This window comes from Crocodylus siamensis, chromosome 4, assembly GCF_052110815.1.
Source record: "Crocodylus siamensis isolate JL-2025a chromosome 4, ASM5211081v1, whole genome shotgun sequence".
Taxonomy (NCBI): Eukaryota; Metazoa; Chordata; order Crocodylia; family Crocodylidae; genus Crocodylus; species Crocodylus siamensis.
In genome coordinates, this window is record NC_143398.1 from 167,641,430 (window position 1) to 167,665,390 (window position 23,961).

The following is a 23,961-nucleotide window of genomic DNA, read 5'->3' on the forward strand; positions in this document are numbered from 1 at the left end:
ACGCAGCGCTGCCCTGAGCGGGGCCGCAGCAACCCCGCTGCCGCCAGCACCACTGACAGCGCCGGCCTCTGCGCCTGCGCACTCCCCGCGCCTCTGCGCAGCGGCGCCCCCTCCCCCTCCTCCTCAGCGTGCCTGGGCCCGCGCGCGCCTGCGCAGCAGGAGGCAGGGTGGGGGTCACTCCGGGCGGCTGCGGCGCCGGGTGGGGGGAGCCGGCAAGCGGCTGCCAGGAGGGGGCGGGGCGGAGCGCGGCGGCGGTAGAGCTCGCGCGCTCCGGCAGCAGCGGCACCAGCTGCCCCGGGACCCTCGGCCAGGAGAGGACTCGGCCCCCCCCGCACGAGGACCTGCCCCCGCCCCGCGCCAGCGCCAGCGACGCACGCGAGGGGCGGCATGAGGGCGGCGCCGCTGTGAGCCCCCGGCCCAGGGGCACCTCGCGCCCGGCTCCTCCGCAGCGCCGGCCCCTGCAGCGCGGCCCCTCAGCGCGGCTCCCGGGAGCTATGAGCCATGAAGTTGCCCGGCAGCAGCGCCCTGCGGCAGCCCCGCTCCGCCGCCTGCCTGCCCCGGCTCGGGCTGCTGCTGCTGCTGCTCCTGCTCCTCCTCGCCGCCTCGCCCCGCGGTGCCGCCGGTGGGTATCGCGCCCGGGCTGGGGGGGCTCTCTTCCCGGTGATTCCCCGCGCAACGCTGGGGGGAGGGGGGATAATTAATAATAGGATAGTAATAATCATGATGATTGTAATAATCATCATCATAGTCATGTCGATAATTGTCATTATTAATGGCTCCTCTTCTCTGCCCCCCTTGACTCTGCTCCTTCCCTGGGACACGTCTGCAGGGGGGTTATGACTGAAGCCCGGGGGCTGTCCTGGGGCGAACCCAGCCTGTGCTGGGGGGGGTGTTGTTGAAGCAGCCTTCAGCTGACACAGGGAGGGCTGGCTGCGGTTATTTTCCAGATGCCATCCATATATATTCTCTTTATACATTAAAAAAACAAACAAACAAATATATACACTCCCCCTCCACATATGTATGTGTCTATGCATATGTACACACACGCACACATGTATGTGTGGATATATTTCCCCCGTTCTTTTCAAGCTGGGGAATCTGGTGAGCACTATATACCTATATATCACCATACATATCGCTCAGGGAATTCCGCAGCTTGAAAAGAAATGGGGGAGCAAAGGGAGTTTCCAGAGGAAAAACCCTTGCCCAGAGGGGAAGGGCTCCTCCAGATCATGCTCCCAGTTAAAGGACTAAGGGGGGGGAAATTGGCCATTATGTAAAAGGAGCCTATTAACATTCACTGCACATGGATTTGGGATTCGAGTTGTCTTAGGAACCCGGGGAGGGTTCCCAGCAGTTTCTGGCAGATTGTATGCAGAGCGCGTTCCAGCTGTGTGTGCGTGTGTGGCCAGCAAAGAGAAGGGTAGGGGAGGATTGCATGTCCATTAAGAGATTTTTCTTTCTTCCCCTTGAAGGTTGAAAAGTTTTAAATATTTAATATCTGCATTTGCACGGGGAAATGCACATGAATGTAAATGCAGTGCGACTGCTGGAAAACATTTGAAATGTAAAAATAAAGATGGTCTTTTAGCGATTGAGCTGGTTTTTTTCTGATTAAGTGAATGATATGTTGGAATTCAGCAAAATAAATCTTTCACATTGTCTTATGGAAATTGTGTTCTTTAATTTATGTCTGGCATATCTTTCTTCCTCAGACCTGCATTGGAATGAAACTGTAGGAGGTACAGAGGGAGTACTGTTGGATGAAGAGAATACATTTCAACAAAATAACAGCAATAGCAGTAAAAATGACAGCCACAGCAATGCAATCCAGAAAGAAATCACACTGCCTTCAAGACTGGTCTATTACATTAACAGAGATTCTGAAAGCCCTTATCATATCTTGGACACAAGGGCACGACACCAGCAAAAACACAACAAGGTAGGGAGAGAAAAAAAAGCTTGATGTGCAGTAGCTTAAAATGGTAGTGTGTATGACGAAACTGTATTACTTCAGATAGCTAGCTACCCAGAAGCACTCCAAGATTTCAGAGGTCGTTGACATAATTTTTAGGAATGGAAAAAATATGTGATTTAACCAGTGTGGTTTTACTTCTTTTTGCTAATAATCATGGGAGTTGTAAAGATGGGCCTAAACTGGAACTCTAGATCTAAGACAGGATCACAATTCTGTAGTGTAGGCCTGTTGGATCACTATATTAGTTATATTAGATTGACTTTATCTGAACTGTGATGCTTCCAGCAGCCCAGTACTCCTTTAAAAGTTCTGCTGAACCATTTGTATCTGCAAAGAGAGTGTATTTATGAGTCTCAACTTTTTTTTTTTTTTTTTTTTTTTTTTGAACAGCCAGTTAGTTCAGAGTGCAGCATGCACTATCTAATCAGCTGAATTCTGGTTTCCTGCCAGTGGATGCACGTTAACAGTCATTATAAGAGGTTGCTGGTTCTTTAGTCAGAGATCAAATACTTAATATTAAACCGCAAAAGATGTAATTTTAATATTTATCTTGATAATCCTGATACTCATCAAATTGATAATCCTGATCTGGGCAGTAGAAGTTTGCTTGAAGATTTTATTTATTTATTTATATATATATAAATAAATGGATGGGTTTTTAGTTTGGTATAATGATCAGGTCTACAAGTGAATATATTTTAAAATGCATCTCTTAGAAGACATTTTAATATATATATTAAATTAGACATTTTAAAATCTATCTATCTGTCTATCTCTATATCTATATCATAACTTTTTTTTTTAAGCCTGGAGGAAGTAGCACTGATTAGATAACTTAATTTGGGCTTCCTTATTTGAAAATTGTATTGAGTTTTAATGGTGGCTTAATGGAGAGGGACATGCTTTCTAGATTATTCAAATCAGGTACCAGCAGGTGCCTGTGGACAGCTATAAATTTATATGGCAATATTTTAAGGTACTACAACAAAGTAACTACTTTGATGTTATTCATTTAGTTGCCTTGTTTTCTAACCGTATGGCTTACAGAAATGATGTCACAAGATCTAGCAAGTCTGAAACGCTTTTTCCAAGGCATTTTTTTGAAGGGGTTGGGGAAAAGACAAGAACAGAAGAGATGAAGTATATCTCAAAATGATATATCACAGGGAATTGGATAAATGTTTCCCAAGATGGGGTAGAGCAAATGAAGCGTTTTTAGCTTCAAATGCGCCCCTTCATTCCATTTTGGAATTTAACAGCATCTCTATGAAGAACCACTGTGCTACAGTCTAGCCGGTCCCAGATGAAGGTGGAGGGTGAAAGACCTCACCCTACTGTGCCCTGCTCTAGGCACCTGGTGCCCCCTCTGCATCTTTGGTTCATACCTCAGGTGGCAATTGCAGCCCTCCACTTCTGCATGCTGGAAACTGGAGCCATGAGCACCCACAAACCTTCCCACTGACATTGGGATTATGGGAGGAGTGGGAGTTGTGGGGTGAACAGCACTGAAAAGTGCAGCCCTGTATCAACCCTCCCCATCTGTCTGCCTGTGCATGTGGCAGAGTACACTGCTGGGAACTTGGGGGTGGGGAGCAACCATGGGTGCTGCTTGTCTTCAGGATGCTGGGGTGCCTGCTAGGAGGAAGAGTAATGGCTTCTTGGCTCAAGGGCCGGATGCCATGGCACCCTTGGGAGGATTGTGCAGCACCCTTGGATGCTGCGGTAGGTACCCTGTTGAGAATCACTGAACTAATTTATAGAAAAATACCTCTATCCATCTGTGATACCTCTATCCATCTATATCCATCCGCTATACCTCTGTCCATCTATGATGGATTCTGAACGTCTTGCAGAGGCATCTAAATTTCTATTCAACTTTTAAAAACTAATATTAAACTAAATAATTAAAATGTTGACTAAGAAGTCATACTTTTATTAAATTTGATGTGCTGTTTTTCTCTGTTTCTGTGGAAATACAGAAAAATCTAGGAAATATAGAAATATTTTATTCTCTCCGTAGTAACTTCCAATGTACTGAAAAGAATGGTCTCCCCCTTTCCTCCCCCCCAACAAAGGGAAAAATTTAGAATGAAACTTAGGAAAGAAGGACTTTGTAGGCTTTGTAAAAGGTCTAAAAATGTGGCTCTGGAAATAATATAGATCTTTTTCACTCTGTAATGAGTTTTTAGAGAACTTGAGGCATCCATGCAGAGGCCAATCCTTCGACCAATGCCACCTTATGCTGCTTCTCCAGGTGGTCTCTTAAAAATGTTGCTGTCATTGCCTATCTTCCTGTGCTTTAGCCTGCTCTGGTTTGTGTAGTGAGAGTATAGAGCTGCAGCAATTAATGCTGGCAGGGTAACTATTGATTTTTTTTCATATTTGCTTGGTGGACGTTGCTGTGTAGAGTGGTTCTTCCTTCCATTCTGCTGTGCCCCTTAAATGTGAGAGTGTGTAGCTGTACAATGTTTTCATGGATGATTCTTTTTAAGCTTGAGGTGCCAGGAGGTTGTCACACTGGCATCATTTCCTCTGAAAGACTGCAGCTATTTTGGAGCAAAATTTCCACTGCTTACAACCCCTTCCCTATATGAAAGGAATCATTGTATCCTTTTACTAGATTGTCTGTGTACTGTATGATATTTAAACTGCTCGGTTTTTTCTTCCTAGGCTGTACACAGTCCCACCCAAACTTTGACCTTATTCTTATACTCTGACTCTGACTCTACTCTATGCACTCCATCAACTATGCTGTCTTCAGTATTTTTTGTTCTTTTATTAGCTTCATAGAGGGGAGCCTAAAATTTCTGTGTAAAAATCCTCCACAATGACAGAATCACTGTTTACCCTTACTACATGAAATGAGTTGACTATAATTTTGAGTGAGGATAAAAAATAATAAAGAAGTTATACATTTCTCCTATCATCTCATCCTCCATGCGTGTTTTGCAAGTCCCAGGCAGGGATTGACTTTCAAGCACTGTACATGCTCATCAGACAATAAAAAAACCCTTCATAGAAATCGGTCAACAAGAGGTCTATTTTTAGGTTTGATCATTTAAATGTAAATAGAAGAGAAGTGATCATGACAGCCTTTTGTGGAATCACCAGTCAGTTGTGGAGGGAGATCTTTGATTTTTTTTTTAAACATTATTTTAATTGAGAAATGTGGTTATAAATAATGTATTGTTATTTTTATAACAATGGCATTTCAATTGCAGGTGATTAAAGCTAAGGGCCTACTCTATCATGCCCCCTGTACAGACATTCCATTGAAGTCAAGGAGATGGGGAGTTCTCAGGATAGAAGGTCTGTGGGGTTGGGCCTAAATAGCTTGTAACTGCTGACTCACTCTATGAAGCTGGTAGATAGGTGTGTATATGCAATGTGAGGTGTAGGCATAATGAAAAATACTGCTATTTAGAAGCTTAATAATGGCACCTGTTTTCAGGAAATGATTTTTAAGGGAAAAAAACTACCTAGAAATGGAATATGTTGTGAAATAAATTGAATAGTTGAATTAAAGAGATGCTATTAGATAGACAATATTCTATTTATTACAATATTTGTAATCTACCCAAATGTTATTTTTTCTTCCCCCTAACAGGGATCTTTTCATCTACTGTTCATTTGGCTAGTCTCTGCTTATTAAATTGCCACCTGAAGTAGGCCTACAAAATCTAAATTATTGGTAAAGAAAACTGGGAGGTCTTATCTATTTGGCCTTCCATAGGTTTCATTGTTTTGAGACAGAAAGTAGTTTTACTATCATTTCAGCTAGTTGAAATCCTGATTTTTTATTCCCCCCCGCACCCTACAAGGTTGAGACAATGCAGCAATGACTGTATAATACATCTCTTCTTTTGCACCAACAAATAGAATATTTGAAATGTTTTGGTACCTGAATGCTATGCAAATTGTGTACATCAGTTTCTACCTTTGTAAACGGAATAGAATTTCTTCCTTATACATTTGTTCTGAAGCTTTATTAATGTGAATATTGTGAGATTCTAAGGTGAAAGGAAATCCTTAAATTCTTATTATAATTGTTCCTTTATTTTGCCTTTTCTCCATTGCAAGATACCTCTTAAATTCCAGAGGTTGCTTGTACATGGTAAAATTTACACCTATTGTTAAATATACAGCATGGAAGTTCATAGTGGTGGTTAAACCTTATCAAAGAGGCTTGTTGGTCACCCAGCTCTGTAGAAGCTTGGGATGACATAGAGATAGATGTGGATACCATTTTCAGTCCCCTTATTACTTTACAGTGAAAATGAGAACTGATTAAAATAGCCACTAGTGTGAATGCACAACTACAAATGTTGGCCAAGATTTTAAGAGGTAATTTACACAATTACTTGTTGGGGATTGCATGTTCATCCTCTGACTTCTATGCAGTCATCAAAGAACTGCCCAGGGGAGATTGATATATGGCATTTATGGTGGTATCCTGCAGTCCTTGAAAGGTAAATCATTAGGAAAAATAAGTACTTGGCAGCAGCATCTCTCAGAATGCCAGAAGCAAAGCAGAATATCAGTATGGGGACCCATACTGGCAGACGATAATGGCATACATAAGGTAGACCTTAAAACCTAAGATGGTCATTCTGCAGTTTCATGAGTCCAGAAAGACACAACTCAAAACAACCTCTCATGCTCACTTTTTTAACCACTAGTCCTTGGAAAAGACCCCGGTAAAGAAAAAGTGTATGTATCTGGCATTCACTGGTCGTTTTTCTTGATTTGGAGCGGGGGGTGGGAAATTGCTTCTTGGTAGTGGATTGCATGTCATGAAAAGTTTCTTCCTATTCTCACTTTGAACAAGAAATAGTCACTGAGAACAGGCCACAGTTTGCTAGCCCTGAATTCCTAACTCTTGGATGCATTATGACTTCTTAAATCAGTATTCTTTTTAACCCAGGGGAATGGATTGTTGGAAAGAGTCACTCAGACTGTTGGTTTTGTTGCAAAATTTCCTTACCAAAAAACATGTTACATTTGCTGTCTTCCGAGCAACAGCCATTGGAATAAGCCTGGCTTAATGCCTAATGGACTTATGGAGGGAGGTGCCAGGTCACAGCCGTGGGGTCCGAGTAGGGCACTGGGTGATCGGTAACAGGCTCTCTGCAACTCTCACTGTGCTTGTGCTACTGTAGCCATGCTAGGCCCTCCCTAGTTTGCCCCAGAGGAGGGATGGCATCCAGTCCCAGCAGGGCAGCCTCTGCTGGGTCCTTCCCTCTCCCACCTGTAGTTTTGGGGCTGCATGAGACCTGCCCCAGCCCTGAGGCAGGGCTGAGCACGCAGCTGGCTCAGCTTGTGGAAGCACTATGTCAGCTGGAGCAGGCAGTGCCAGGACTGAGGGGTTACCCCTGGCCTCTTGCGCAGTGAGTGTGGCCCAAGGGTGTTCTTGATGGGTGGCAGGACAGTAGCTACAGCCTCATTGGCCACTGTTGCAACCCTTATGCTCCCCCTGGGATCCCTGTTCAATTGCCTTGCTGCCTTGCTGCCCCTCAGGAACACCTGGGGCTGTGCTCACCGCACAAAGGCCTGGCGGCAACACCTCAAACCCGGCATTGCCTGCTCCAGCTGCCATGATGCCTCCTCAAGCCGAGCCAGCTGCATGCTAAGCCCTGCCTTGGGGCTGGGCTAGGCCTTGCATGGCTCCAGTGCTACAGATGGGAGGGGGAAGAACACAGCATGCTCAGCAGAGGCCACCCCACTGAGGCCAGACCCACCCCTTCGCCCTGGGGTGAGCTGGGGAGGGCCAAGCTCAGCAGAGCAGAGAAGTCTTCTAGGTCTGGGCCATGGTAGCACATGTGTGACAGGAGGCACAGGGAGCTTGTTGCCTTGCCCAGGTCCTGCCCCTGTGGGGCACCAGCAGACCCACTGCCGGGCCAGGAGCCTTACTGGCATGGCAGGAAGATCCCAGCTGACCCTGGGGGGGTGGGCTGGCACCTTCCTCCCTCCTTTCCCATGGCAGAGGGAACTGGGTGGAGGAGAGGTCCTCAGCCCCAGCCCCAGCCCTTGCCTGTGGGGGCAAGGGAAAGTTGTGGCCCTATAGCTGGGCAGTGTCCCCTAGTGGCTTGGCTGTTCCTCCCCACAACTTGTGGCTTCCTGCCAACAGCCTGGGGCCTGCACAGCTCCAGGTGCACAGTAAAGATGTAAGGGGCTGGGTCCAGGGCTGTTTCTGTTAGAGGCCACTGAACTAGATATGTGCTATTGGTTAACTGTTTAACCAATATAATTAAAGGAGGTTAAATGGATAATTTTTTTTAACAACTTTTACATCTCTAGTCCTATTCTGATTTACAGTAGCTAAGGATTGGGGCCTTTAAGTGTGAACTGGCACCTTTGTAATATATATGACTTTAAGATAATCAAGAGAAATGCCTATTTTGACATGTCCTATCTTTTTATAGCCTATGGATAAGAGGAGATGCAGGTAAATAAGGCAGGGGTAGCTGTTTTCTTTACTCTCTTGATCCAACATTTAGCAACATTTTATCTGGTCTGGTAAGCACTGATTTTTACATCTGTGACTGAAGCAGATAATTAGGCTTATCTCTTCATTGAAACCTCATATGTTGCAATATATACTTATCCCAGCTGTGATGGTAATGCTATTTATGAAGTGCTTTAATTTGTCAGAATAGGGACAGTTATATCTAGCTTAATGTATATAGTGCTTAAAAATCCCTTGTGTATATTCACTCCTGGTATAGATACAATCTAGCATTTTGTAAATTCAGAACATTAGTTGAATAATAGCACAAAGTTGGAGACTCTAGAGTGGTTGTAGTGCAACAGTCAGAACAGAGTGCTATTTCTTATGGAATTAATAAATCATACCCCAGTTCTGTAAAATAAATTAAGACAACTCTTCTCCTAAAGTAGAGTCACCTAGTCCTGATTTACTCGTCTCGTGTTGTAGATATGGGCTAACAGGCTTAGATTAACTTTACCCTATCTATAATCAGTATTCTTTACAAGTGGCAGTTCTCTTACTTCTTTGAAAACCTTTAAACAAAGTTTGCCAGAAGAACAAAAATAATAAGAGACGGGGCATGGTAAGTTAAATAGGAAGAAGTTCTGAAAGCATTAAGGAGTAAATTTTGGCTTTGCTTTGAAGCCCCATGTGTGGAACCTTGTGATGATGATTCTCATCAGTCAACAAAGGCAACCTGCCAGAGGCCCTATATAGTAGAATTATGCAGTTATATCTATATCTGTGTTTTATGTGCATATATTCAGGAAATGGCATCTGGGAGCAGGATGGGCAAGGAGGGCCAGGGCTGGGATCATGGGGCAGTGACAGTGCGGGGCAGGGGCATGTGGGGAGTGAATCATGGCTCTGTCACTGGTGCCAGCCTTGTGCTGTCATCGCCCTGCAGTCCCAGGCCCTCTGTAGAAACCAGCCAGGACCTGTGGAGGCATCTTGCCTATCCAGGCAGACAGGATGGGGGAATGGGTGGGGCTGGTGGGACTGGGGCCTAGGGCAGAGTCATGATCCGCTCCCTGCACATTCATGCTTGCAGAACCCATGCCCATCAAAGGGCCATGCAGACAGTGAATTGTGGTCCTTGCTTGGGTCCCAGCCTTGCGTTGTAATCACCCCAAGATCCTTCCCTGTGATCCTGGCCTTGCTTGCCCTTCCTGCTCCTGGATAGTGCTAACTGCCTGCCTACAGCTCCATCCTAGCCACCCGGCCATGCACCCTGTCTACACAGGTTCCACCCCTGATGGTGGGTGTGGCGTGGATGGGCTGGCATGCCTGGGGAGCGGGGCTGGGTCTGGCAGCTGTGGCAGCCAGGAGGAGCTAGTGCTGCTGGGAAGCGAGTCCAGCCACTGTGCTGCCCCAGTCCTGCTGTACACCTAGGGAGAGCAAGAGCAGCTGCACACACCATAGTCTGGGCTGCCCCTGCACCTGAGCTGGGGAGGGCCAAGGGTCCCACTGTGGGCTGGACAGAATCTCTTGGCAGTCGATTCCAGCATGCAGGCTGTATTGTACACACCCGTCAGATTCAGCTGCAGTATGGACAGCTGCTGTTGCCACTGCCCAGGGAACTGCTGGGCTTCCTCAGCCTCCAGTGATGACTTTTGTCCCTGTTGCAGTGCTCTGGGCAGCAGGTAGAGAGGGGAAGCTACAGCAGTGAGGGGAGCGGGGCTCTGTCTGCAGCTCACTCTGGTCCTGCTTGTGTGGGGCAGGGGAGCATGTGTGGGGGGAGGGGGCAGCGTGAAGGAGCTTGGCTGCTCATAAAGCCCTGACAGGCAGGTAGGGACAGACAGGATGGGTAGGAGCAGCAGGATCCAGTGTGCACTTGGTGCAACCTCGCCGGGCAGACAGGTGAGAGAGAAGCAACAGCAGGAGGAGCCAGTGCAGGCTTGGCTGCAGCCTGCTGGGGAGGTGGGGGACAGAGACTAAGAGAGCTGCTGATGATGCCAGGCTTTGCTCCCTTTCCCCTTCCCCTTTTGCAGGGGCTTCTGTTGCTGCTGGCAGTGGCAGCTGCTTTCCTAAGTTTCTGGAGGCTGGGGAGCCCAGCAGTTCCCTAGGCAGTGGCAGCAGCAGCCCTGTTCAGAAACTCTGCCTGCTGGCAGGGGAGGCTGGGAGTGCAGCACACTCTGTCTTGGGTGGGACTCAGCCCCAGGCACAGCGTAGCAGGGACAGCTGCAGGCAAGGCCAGATAATTAATTGGTGGATGCCTGCCTGTGTGCTGGTTCCAATCAGCTGGCATGCCGGATCTAGCCCATGGGCTGTATTTTGCTCACTCCTGATTCATAGGGATAAGGCAGTTAAATCCAGTGTTCCTTAAGGTGTTAACAACTAGTCGAGGTAGAGGTGCAGTGATGCATTGGTCTGATATCAGATCAGCGCCAGTATAAAGAAATTGGCTGCATCTGAAATTGGCTTGATGTGGCCGATTAATTTGTCTGATAAATGTCCATGCACATGTGCAGCCACAGCACAGTACGTAGACAGCAAGGAGCACAGCCTGGCAGCTTGGCGAACTGTGTGCAGCTGGTAAGTCTGTTGTGGGGGATGGGGATGGGGGAGGGAAGGGGTGTGGGGGGGATGGGGGAGGGAAGGGGTGTGGGGGATGGGGATGAGGGAGGGAGTGGGGCTGGGGCAGGCGCTCCCCAGGCGGGGTGGGGTGTGGGGCGGTGCTGTAGCTCGATCAGGGGACATGAGGGGGGCAGCTCCTGCCACTGCGCATTCCCTGGGAGGACACGGGGGGGGTGGGGAAATGTGCCCCCAGATATTCATGCTGCTGTGGGCTGGGGCAAGAGCTGTGCCAGGCTCTTTCTGGGGGGGGTGGGGGAGTGGTCGGGTCAGGCTGTGCTGTGGGGGGGCAGCTGTAGTGCTGGGAGGGTAGGTTGGGGTGGCTGTAGCCCCTCTCCTCATAGCCCCCTCCAAGGGCTGCCGCCACCTGCTCCAAGCTCAGCCCAGCCTCTACTGGGAAGAGCCCAGTGCAGCCCCAGCCTGCAGCTGCAGCCCACCCCAAGCAGATCCAGGGAGCACAACCTCCCCACGTGCCCTCCCGGGGTGTGCACAGAAGTGGGAGTTGCCCCCACCCGTGCCCCCCGGATGAGCTGCAACTCAGTCCCATGCCCCATCCTGCTCTGGCTGGGCAGCTCCTGCCCCAAACCCTGCCCTCCCCCCCACCTCTTTCCTCCCCCCTCCCTCCCCCTTCCACCACCATAGACTTACCAGATGCACACAGCTGTATCAAAAATTAGATTGGTATTGGCTGATACGCCTCCTTAAAAATTGGTTATTGGTATCGGCCCCCAAAATCCCTACTGGTAAACACCTAAGTCCAGGTAATGGGGAAACAATCCATAGTCTTTGTTGTGATCATATTTAACATATTCCAGTGTGTAGATTTCTTGTTTTGAAATATGCATTCAAATTGGTTTTTAAAATTTTATTTTTTAAGTGCAGCTGCTCTGAGGTTACTGAGGGAATGTCCAGGGATGTTAAAATGTTGTCACAGGTCTTTTTGTGTTTTTGGAACTGATAAGAAGTAAATTTAGGGAATAGAGAACTTAGTTCTGTAATGACAAACTTTTTATGCTGTCAGATTAGAAAATATATTCACTTTGTATAAACAAAATTTCTAAAGGCAGGTTTTAATTCCTATATGCTATTCATCAAATAAGACTTTGACAAGATGTTCAACAAATTACCTGATTTAAAAAAAAAAAAATTACTGCATTTAAATTTGATGTTGTCGCCTTAGAGCAATTCAACTTATAGCAAGATGTGACAAATTGTATATATAGAATGTGGAATTTTAGGCAATGCATTTATAAATGCATATAAAAGCCAACATTAGTTTGAATGTTTTGCATAGTAGTGCAAAACTGAAATTTAGAACTCTTGTTCCCTCTTGGATTTCAAAACAGGTACCATTAAGATGCATAAAAATGGAACCGTATTCACCAGAGTGCCCCAAGGTATAACAAGGACCAACAGTCATAAACTCCTCTGTGACTGTTTTAGGCTGGACATAAGGAAAAACTTCTTTAATGTCCAAACCCCCAAGGCCTGGGATAGACTCCCTCAAGAAGTGGTGCAGGTACCTACTCTGGACACTTTCAAGAAACATTTGGATGTTTATCTTGTTGGGATCCTTTGACCTTAGCTGATTTCCTGCCCCTGGGGCAGGGGGCTGGACTTGATGATCTTCAAGGTCCCTTCCAGCTCTAATGTCTATGAAAAATCAACGATTAAAAAAAATGAATTTTTAAATTTAAATCAGATTTTTTTAATCAGATTTTTTGATTTAATCATTTTAAGGTGCTTTCTTAAAAAAATAAACCTATATAAAGATGGTTTAATTTAAGATGTATTAAAGCTCAAAGATATCATCATGGAATAGGGATTATAACTTCTAATTATATGTTATTTGGGACAATATATTCATGTAACCTTTTAGAAGAGTCTTATAACTAGGTCACAAGAGGCCATAAACTATATTAGAGGCCCAATATTATGGGGTTCCCAGGAACTCCTCTACAGATTAATAAAGATTAAAGAACACCACTGTACCCAATGGGACTCAGGGCTCAGTCCTAGCAGATCCCATTAAGCATCCCTATGATAGATACTTAGTTTCAGTTCTCAAACTGGCTTTGTGTCTCCAGAGATAATATCCTTGTTAACAGCAGTATATGAAGATGAGAGAGAGCAGAGCTGATTACCTACCTATCAGCCCTCTTGTTTCTCTGCAAGTTTGTGTACACAAAAGTCAAGCCTTTACCTCTCTCTAAAAGTGCGAAGTTTCAAGAAGTTAAATGTATAAAGGATATCAAACAACAAGAACACACTTTTTTTATAGAAAACAGTGATTAAATTGAGGCTTCCTGACCAGCGATTTAAAATCATGATTTTAAAATCGATTTGATATAAATCAAATACACCCTGTTGAATTCCCTGTTTAAAACCTTCAGTTTTACCTGCAAGGTAAAGACAGCATTTGATATTACCTAATTTGAGTTGTATAAATGACTCCCTAGTATCCTTGCACCTTTGATATTTGTTGGTGGAATAACATACTGTTAGTGGTAGTCTAGCAAAGAAAATCATGAGGAGCCATGAGTTCCCTTGTTTAAGGGCCAAATGCAACCTCATGCCATTTCCATTCAAGGCCTGAATGAATGAATCAGGAGTAGGGATCTAAAAAGCAGTTGAGTGTGAGTAAGACTTCCTACCTTTAAACCTGATATCTGAGGGTGGAATAAATACTTGCATGGTGTCCCGGGAGCTACAGAAACTCTTTTATTTGTGGTAGCATAGTCTGTATTCTAGATGCTTTCTTAATGCTGAAGAAGAATGGTCCCTTCTCTGAAATGTTTGCCGTCTCAGGGCTGTTACCTGGATTACAAGTACATTGGCAGCTTGACTATTGACAAGAGGTAGGGGACATGTCTACAGACCCCTTTATTTTTTGTTTGCATCCCAAGCACAAGATGCATGCTTATCCAAGTGCCTGTCTTGCTGCCCAATACAATGAAATACGTACCTATATACATTTGGGGAGGATAAGCAGCAACTCCTTTCTGGGCCTCCCTGTATTTTCTTCCAGTTTTGCTTTGATCAAGTGCATAGGTCAGTGGTTCTCAACTTTATTAGACTCCAAACAACCCTCCATACATTTTCAGAATTTAGCAGCACACCACTTCAAAAACTAATATAAATATGGTATAAATGTTATAAACATAATTATTAATGTTACTAATTAATTACTATATTTTATTGTAAAAAAGAATGCAGTTGTCCCCCCCCTTCAGGCTACTCCACTGGCTCTGCCTGGCCCCATGCACATTTGCTCCCAGTGCAGCACCTGAACTCCTTACACATGGGTCCAGGTAACCTCTGGGAACTGGCAGGGCAGTCTCCTCTGAACTTCCCCGGGCCAAAATGGACAGAGCTTAGGAACACCTAGCCAACATGGTGAAGTGCTGGGCTGCACAGCCAGCTGTCAGTTAGCCAACATGTATGTCCTTGTAAAACTGAAGTACTGATTTCTCATCCCTTTCTCACTGGGCTGGATGATTTTCTTGCAGGGTCGTATTAACAAAGTTACTCCCCCTTTATATTTCTCTTTAAAGATGCTTAGTGTGATTAAGAAAACTTAGCGTAACTTTCAGTTTTACTAGGTGTATCTACATAAGACGCTTTGACCATTAGCGTGGCAGGCAAAACCCATGCTAATGTGCAGTAGAATTAGTCTACTGTGCATTAGTGTCAACAAAAAAGTGTGCACTGGTGCTAATGCACAGTAGTGCCAATTATGGCGCATTAAGGTGGTACCTGCAATTACAGGGCGTCTATACACGACCGTGGAGCCTACTCCAATGTGCTGGAATTCCTGTGCATTGGAGCAGACTCAGTTAATCGGGTCTGCTACAGCATGGCAATTACCATGCTCCAGGAGCCTCTTGCATCTTGTGTATCAGTGACCCTGTGCTTAAAAATGGCGGTGGGGGTGCTTGAACTAAAGCTTGTTGAACATGCTTTAATTCAAGTGCCCCTGCTGCCATTTTTAAGTGTGGGGACATTGATACACGAGATGTGGTGGTGCTTTAATTAGAGCGGTTCCCCCTCCCCCCCCACTCCCCTGGAACACATGTAAATGTGCCCACAGGTACTAAACTCGATGTGCTGTAATTACTGCACATTAATGAATGTGTAGATGCACTCGCTGTTTAGCAATATATAAACTTATACAGTTCATTAGTCATGATCAAAATAACTAAGGCTTCAGCATATGGAAACATACTTTATATATAATTTTGGTTGTTCACCAGTCTATTAAAATTAAACTAATGGTCAGTAGAAGAAGAATAGGCAACTTGTACACAGTTTATTTCACGTCACCCTGATTCACTGACGGCTGCATTGTTAGACATGGGACCAGATCCAGAGAAGCACTGGGGGAAAAGATTCGGAGAGGCATCTTGAGTGCCTCCAGCATAACAGTTGTAGTATCTGAAAATTAGGTACCTTGCGGCAGGGGGGTGACTAGAAGAATCATGCTTCTCTATATAATTAATTGGGAGAGTTAGGCACCTCAGATGGAAGATCCAGAAAAACCTGCATGTTGAGTTGAGAGCTGTTAGAGCTATCCATTAGGAAATGCTAAGAATTTAGAAGGATGTGTGGAATCCAGCACTTCTTGAGAATTTAGTCTGTGATCAAGATTGTGTGGGATCCAGCACCTGGAATCCTCTTCTGAAGGTAGACAGCTAATTGATCATCTTGCCTTCTTTAAAAGGCATGGTGGTGGTCATAATAGTGATATTACTTTTTAAAATACAGAAACAGACCTTTACTTCTTGTAGCAGAGAACTAAGGAGTTTGGTTCAAGTAAGGAAAACAGCATCTGGCCCTTCCATGATCAGCCAGAACTGCTGTTAGGACACATGGACTTCCCAAAGCAGCAAGCTTAGTGCTACAGTCCATATTGAACCAATATACATTAAGAGAGCTAAGAAATCAGTTAGACTGGTTAAATAATATGTGTGAAGTGTAAGTGTGCTTGGTAAATATCTATCCTTTGAAAAATGCTTACCTAGGACTGCTTGGAGAATAAACTTGAACTAGATACACTGGCCTGCAAGGAAAGTCATAGATTTTAAACTCTTTTTTATTTTATAATGACAAATGAAATTCATATTCAGCAGCATATAATTATAATGCATATGGTGTATGGTGAAGACACATTAAAAGTAAGTTTACGGATTGCATTGAGATGGACTTCTGCTGCCGTGTGTCACAGACTGAGTTCAGCCTAATATTTTGTCCTTAATTCACACTATATATATTTGCCAGTCACTGTGAGTTAATGATTGGAATTTAATGGAATTTTATATATATATATATATATATATATATATATAGAATGTGAAGGTTTCCATTAAATTTCAATCATTAACTCACAGTGACTGGCAAATAGTGTGAAAGTATATATGTATATAAATAGTGTGAATGTGTAGTGTGTGTGTATTTTTCATGGACTATGCGTTTAAATTTAAATGTACTCTAAATTTATTTTTATTTAAATAAGTCTTTATATTTAAATAAAACTTAAGATAGATAAAGGGAGGAGAGAGACACTTGAGGTTCTACTGCATAAAAGAGACTGCAGCACTGTTCTCAGAACATGTCTGGTGCCAAGAATCTCTCACAGGAAAAAAAAACAAAAAACCCCAAATGTCACAGTATTTGAGCTACCAGAGTAGTAGGGGAGGGACCTTTATAGAATTTTACTTTGGGGACAGCAAAAATTGAAAAGAACATCTGATTACTTTTTGGGCTAACTCCCCTGGATTCGATTGGCAGCACTTTGCTGCAGAGAAGCTTAATGTACCATTGCAGCTTTGCAGCTAGAGTAGTCTGTAGTCATTGTAACAAGCATTTATGAAGGACAGGCAGTGTTTGCTTTCTCTGCATGTCTTTGCTGTTGTGTCTATTTATTTATAACAATATAGGTTTCTGAATGTGTATGTATATTGTGTACGTATATTGTGTACGTATGTGCACATAAGAATATCGTATATTTTCTGCACACATGGACACTCCCAGTAATACACACCTTATTTTCATGCATATCACCCCTCCCCCCATTCCCCCCTCCAAATAAGACATGCACTTTGTTTTTGGAAGGCAGAACATAGAAATAATGATTTTTCCAGAGTCACAGAGTTGGCTTTTTCATGGAGAGTCTGGCCATGTCCACAAGAGTATGATGTTTGGTTCCCTGGGAACAGCGAGTAGTGGGACACCTTGTGCCACTGCTGATTGTGCCCCGGGGAATGCCTGTGCCACATGCCGTCCGGTGTGTGGCAGGTTACCCTGGGTGAGGTAAGGGAGGTTGGGGCCAGCACTGGGCTGGCCCTGCAGCCTTACCTGGGGTCCTGGGGGCCTCCAGGGGCTGCAGCAGTGGTGATCTTGCTGCTCAGAGCCTGTCTCGCAGCTGGAGTGTTGCTCCAGCTGGCCAGGCTCTGGTTTTGAGTGGTGTGCACTGTCCCCTTGTGTGCTGCTCTGTCTGCGGTGCCACATACCACATGGCTACTCTTGTCTGGATGTGGCCTTTGTGTTGCAGAATGGTTGCCGGCTTCTCCCTCAGCCATAAGCTGAGTGGCTGTGAAAGGGTTAATGTGGGACACTGTCCCTCTTGCTGAGAAAGAAGCTGGCAGTCATTTTGCAATGCAGTATCTTCAGGCTTCTATTCCAGAGAAGAAACCCAGCGTTCCTGCTTAAAGCACACCTCTATTGTGGAGGGCTGATTTTTAGGGGAATATAAATTGTTCCCTGGTGTGGAATAATTATTAAATGGTGTGTTGTATATAATTAAATACAATAAAAGCAAATTTTCTTATAGACAGATATGAAAACATTCCAAATATGTCCTAAAAGCAAAGTATTATAGGTATACTTTTGTTTGAATCTAGACATAGGTTTTCCATAGGGTAGGCGCTAATGCATCCCCAGAAAACAGGATATCCCTTTGTTGAGGAGTGGGTTCACTGGCCCCCTTGGCCAATCAGCAGTGAGGGGTGGAGTTGTGACTGTGACTTCCATGGCCAATTGTCAGCGAGCATTGGGGCCCTTAGCCAATCGGCAGCAAGGGGCAGGGCCACAACAAAAACATCACCTCCCTTTCTTCACCCCCACCCCAGCTGGCTCATATACCTGCTCCTCCTGGCTGAGCACTGCCTTACATCTAGGCACAGCCAATTTGTGAGGACAAATGATTGACATGTATTTCTACCAATTAACTGAAAAACAGGACAACAAACAGTTCCTCATTCCAAAAAAGATGGAGAACAAAGGGTTTAAATACAGAATGGTCCAGTATAAAACAGGACCAGTGGCCACCCTACTTTCCCATATTTTGGACTCATGTATTTACAAGGAAACCATTTTCAAAATGATAGTTTAGCTCCTTTAGTATTGTACAGTGCTGTAATATCATAGGATGTGAGAACACTGAGATATTATAGAGGTGTGGCAGCATCTCACACTATAGGGGTTAATGCATTGTCCCTTATAAAAGGGAGGGAGACAGTCAGTAGCATGAAACAATCTTCAGAAATATTTCCCCTTCCTTCCCTGCAGAACACAACATAAATTTATAATGGCTAAAGCACTCTATACTTGTTTTTTGTATTTTATATAAAAGATGTATGTTTTATATATTATATGTTTTATTTTATGCACATTATATATATCTTATTTCAACCTAACAACTTACTTATTTTTACATACATTATGTATGTATGTGTGAGGCCTGTGTGATTAGGGAAGTATTTTATTCGGATTCGCCTGGTTCAGAGGACAGTGATTCGATTCGGTGATTCAAATTGCTGTCCCCATTTGATTTGGCTGAATCAGAATTGGAGATTTCGTGCTGATTTGGAGATTCAGATCGGCCAGGGAGAGGCAGGCACAGCGAGGCAGCTGCAGTTCTCCTACAACTTCTCCAGCTGTACCTGCCTCTCCCCAGGCAGAGGGAGCTGAGGGAGAAGCCCCCATGGCTGCCCTGCCCTGCCCCAGCCTCCCAGCACTTTAAAAAAAAAAAAAAAAAAAAGCCCCGTGCTCACTGGCTGCAGTAATGGGGATCAGGGCCTCTGAGGGCTCATGGCAGAGCTTCCCCGCCCCGTGCAGTGGGGGCAGTTGGGGGTCACCCCTCCTGTCTGGCACCCACATGGCAGCTGCCCCATGGGGCAGGTGCAGCATGGCTTAACAATTCGCTGTGCACTTTCTGGGAGCTGGGGCCACTGAGGCTGTGCACTGCTAGGCTCTGGCTGACTACTGGAGCCACTGTAGCTCCCAGACAGCATGTGATGCTCTGCCAAGCTGTGCAGGTGCCAATCAGGGTGGGGCTGGAAGAGGAGCGATCCCCAATTGGGGGACTCCGCCATGAGCCCTTAGAGGCCCCGATCACTGCTGCTGGAGTCGGTAAGTGTGGGGCTTGATTAACTGAGTGAGTGAGTGCGTGCTAGGAAGCTGGTGCCAGGTGGGGGATGGGGTCCGGCAGGGCAGCCATGGGGGCTTCTCCTGCGGCTCCCTCTGCCCGGGAAGAGGCAGGCACAGCCAGAGAAGCCATGGGAGAACCTGCAGCCTCCTGCCTGTGCCTGCCTCTCCTGGGCTGATCTGAATCTTTTCCAAATTGATTCAGAGGCTTTGGGTTTGATTTGGATATTTTAATGGGTCTTCCTTCCGAATCGGGCTGAATGTCCTCTGAATCAAATCAGCAACCGAAGCTTCGCACAGCCTGTGTGTGTGTGTGTGTGTGTGTGTGTGTGTGTGTGTGTGTAAAAATAAATAACTTGCTAGGTTGAAATACTATTTTAGTATTCATTAGGGTGACCTAATCACTGACTCATGTCTGCTGCATGGGATTGATGTGATTAGACTAATACATAAAAACAAGGTGTTTATTTCACTGTAGGTGAAGCCAGAATTTTGCTTTTGACAAGACTAATGCCTCTGGAACTGAAACCAATGCATTGCTTTATGTAAGTCCTGCTTAAACTCTCCAGATCATAATGCAAGTAATAAGCAATGTGTGTGTGTTATAAAAGTGGTGCTCTGGAATACATGATGATAGTTGAATTTTGTGTTATCCAAAGCATGGGTTCAGGCTTGGATTTGTATGAGAAATGCAACATTCTCGCTAAACTTAATTTATTTTTTTTGTGGAGAATGAACTTTCTGACAATTTAAAGGCAAATCTATTAATTAGCTTGAGTTACAATTAATTAAAAACTAGGGCCTTTACTCCGTTGCACTCTAAGCCAGCACTATTAGGAGAGATGGGACAGGAGCATAGGGAGCCTTTAAAGTGCAGAGATGCTTGAGCTAAATGGATGTGCTTCCCTTGCCCCCTCGAGTATTGGTCCATTGGTTACTATAGCAGGTCCCTCTAAATCAAATCATCATTTCACTAGTACATTTAAACTCTGGCAGTGTTTTGTGGATTTAATGTAGTTGTAAACTTAGTTTAGCTGGCTATTGTAATTGGGGTACTTAGTGCTGCTTTGGTCTCCTGGTAGATCAGTCCTTAGAAGATTCATTAAAAATACATGAAGTTGATTTTTTTAAGGTCATTAGAACTAATGGAAGTATCATTTGGGGGCTTTTTATTTAATGGTTATGTATAAAAGTTTTGATAAAATAAAAAACAGGGAATTTCAAAAGGGGAAGAAAGCATATTAAATATATTAGGAATGTTGTAATTATTTCAAAACCAAGCACTGAAAACCTAGATTGATTAAAATATGCACTCAGACAACCTTAACTTAGTGAAGGTGAAAATAAATTAAAAATATGCTAATGTTTCCTTAAAAATCAAGTTAATTTAAACTTGGGACCACAGAAATTAACGGCTGTATCCTATTCCTCTTGTTAGGCATGCAAGTGGTAGTTCAGTGTCTGAGTGCAATACTGTTCCATTAGGTGCAATCCCCTGGAATGACAATAATGTACAGGTGTGTGGATCTTCTTTGCTCTATGTGACTGGTCTTAAGGCTGAAATGAAGGCATGTTGCGAAAATACATACAGTACATTTATGTATTTGGGGGTTCAATCAAGATGGAATTTAGAATTGGATGTAGGTAAGTTATGCCAGAAATTAGATAGAACAGCTTTTATGACATGCTATAATGTATATGCAGATATTGAATATGCCTTTTGTCATGAACATACACCCAACATAAAATTCGTCTTAATTAACATAACTTGATAGAAAGCTCAGGACTTGAATTACTGATCTTGGGTTTTTTGTATTATTGGACTTCTTGAGAAAACAGCATCAATAATACTCCTCTCTTATACTCCTGGATCATATGTTGTAATTCTGTTTTTTTTTAAAGACACTTGAATATGCTTCAGATATTGTTAGCCCGGTTAGAACAATATGTGAATTCAGGTTAGAGGATAATTATTGAGGGCATTCTGACAGCTAGATCTAATTTAAAGTTAAAATTAGCTCCAGATTGGGGAGTAGCTATTGGCTTAGTGAGTACTGTGAATCGAGAGATATGGTAACAAGTAGCATAAGTGCATACATCAACAAATGCAAAGCTCTTAAGCATAAAGGGACTTATTTTGAAGTCCCACATATTGGGTAGTGCACCCTTTGCTGTAATTTTGTATGTACATCATAAGCACAGCAATTATTCAAGCCTCTTTTTAATAAGATTCATTTTAATGAGCTCTATGAGGTAATTACAAATGCAGCATGGTATACTTCAGTAGCTACTCTTTGTGCTTTCATTGAATAAATCCCAATTATGGAAAGAAAAACATTCAGGCATTTTTAAAGGTTATTTTTATTAAGAAAACATGATTTGTGAAGTTAGGGTGGAGATGCAGCTTTATAGACTAACTATATCAGAGATTCATAAGCTTTTATGAGGCCGAAGCTTTCCTACCTGACTTCAGACTACCACTGTTAACTAACATATTTACTTGAATATAAAACGACCTGGAATATAACATGACCCTTAAAAATTCGATTCTATATATGCAAAATTTATAAATTTATTATAAGTTTCCAGCATAGAATCTAATTATTGAACGTTTTGCTTTGAACGTCCCCTTCCCACTGCTACAGCAAGGGAAATAAGTCCTGTGGTTCAGGTAATCCCCTTACTCTCTGACCCCCTAACTTCTTCCAACTGTAGCCCCTTCCCCCACCCTACTGTCATATGCTGCTCTCCCTGAACACATGGAAGTGAGGGGCACATTTGAAAACACTGACTTTGAAAAAAAATATGTAGTAATTTTCATGTGAGCAAATTACTATGGGTACCTATAGACTATCAGTTCATCCAGAATTGATATGGTTAGGTGGGTGGCTAACTGGCTAATGGGATGTACCCAGAGAGTGGTGGTGGACAGGTTGGTCTCGACCTGGAAAGATGTGGGCAGTGGCCAGTGCTGTTCAATATCTTCATCAGTGATTTGGAGGAGGGCGTGGTGAGCACACTGTCCAAATTCGCAGATGACATCAAATTATAGGGCACTGGAGGGCAGAGAATGGATTCAGGCAGATAGGGACAGGCTGGAAAAGTGGACAGAACTAAATAGGATATAGTTTAACAAAGATAAGTACAGAATACTGCATCTGGGGAGAAGGAATCACCAACACGCATACAGATTGGGAGATGACTTTCTAAGCAGCACAGCAGCAGAAAGGGATCTCAGCGTTATAGTCAACTCAAAAGATGAACATTCATCAACAGTGTGACAAAGTGATCAATAGAGCTAACTGCACTCTATCATGCATTAATAGGTGTTCACATCATGAACAGGTTTAAGGAGGTGATATTCTCCCTCTATGTGGCACTGGTAAGGCCGCAGCTGGAGTACTGTGTCCAGTTTTGGGCACCACACTTCAAGACGGATGTGGGTAACCTTGAGAAGGTCCAGAGGAGGGCCACTTGTATGGTTAGGGGCCTGCAGGAAAGGTCCTATGAGGAGAGATTGAGAGACCTGGATCTCTTCAGCCTCTGTAAGAGAAGGCTGAGATGGGATCTGGTGGCTATCTACAAATTCATTATGGCGGCAGCAAGGTATAGGGGATGCTCTGTTTACCAAGGCACCCCTTAGAGTAACTAGAAACAATGGCCACAAACTTACAGGGGCAGATTTAGAATATAACTAAACAGTAGGAAGAACTTCTTTACGGTAAAGGTTACCAAAGTCTGGAATGGGCTTCCAAGTGAGGTGGTGCTCTCCCCTTCCTTGGAGGTCTTTAAGAGAAAACTTGACAAACACCTGCATGGGGTTACCTGGCCCCAGCGCTCTTTCCTGCCAGCAGTTTACCTTTTTTGAAACTGCTGCAAGTTTCAGAACAGGTACTTCATAAATACACCTTTAAAATATGTATGTGTGTGTGTGCATGTAATACGAGCAAATTACTGTGGGTACCTATACACTATCGGTTTATCGAGAATGATATGGTTAGGTGGGTGGCTAATTGGCTAGTGGGATGCAGCCAGAGAGTGGTGGAGGACAAGTCGGTCTTGACTTGGAAAGATGTGGGCAGTGGCCAATGCTGTTCAATATCTTCATCAGTGATTTGGATGAGGGCGTGGTGAGCACACTGTCCAAATTCGCAGTTGATACCAAATTATGGGGCAAAGTAGACACATTGGAGGGCAGAGAATGGATTCAGGCAGATACAGACAGGCTGGAAAAGTGGGCAGTGGGCAACGTGGTGTCCCTTAGTTTCACTGTCTCCTGGAACTTCCTGTGGTTTCTCATGGTTGCTGGGCCTGCGTTCTGCAGGTCAAATACACTGCGGCACTGGTTCAGGGCCTCGTAGAACCACGGTGCATCCATTATCTACGGTCTATGGCTAGTCAGGGTGAATACCCCCAGTGTCTCAGAATGTGTCCTGCAAAGTACCTCATGAGATGAGCGGTTTTGGATTCTGCATCTGTCACCAGCTTGCAGATT

The 23,961-nt window shown here is 44.4% G+C and overlaps 1 protein-coding gene across 6 annotated transcripts in view; it reads left to right on the forward strand.

The window, feature by feature from the left end:
- The first annotated feature begins 215 nt into the window (after positions 1-215).
- Positions 216-23,961, forward strand: part of ADAM23 (ADAM metallopeptidase domain 23) — a 206,767-nt gene continuing 183,021 nt past the window's right edge. For all 6 annotated transcript variants that reach the window (XR_016441987.1, XM_090044822.1, XM_090044819.1 and 3 more), the window contains exons 1-2: positions 216-622; positions 1,719-1,945. Coding sequence is in view for 5 of the 6 variants with exons in the window: in XM_090044822.1 (XP_089900948.1) it covers positions 502-622; positions 1,719-1,945 (348 nt within the window). In the remaining variant the exon portion in view is untranslated. The remainder of the gene's footprint in view (positions 623-1,718; positions 1,946-23,961) is intronic.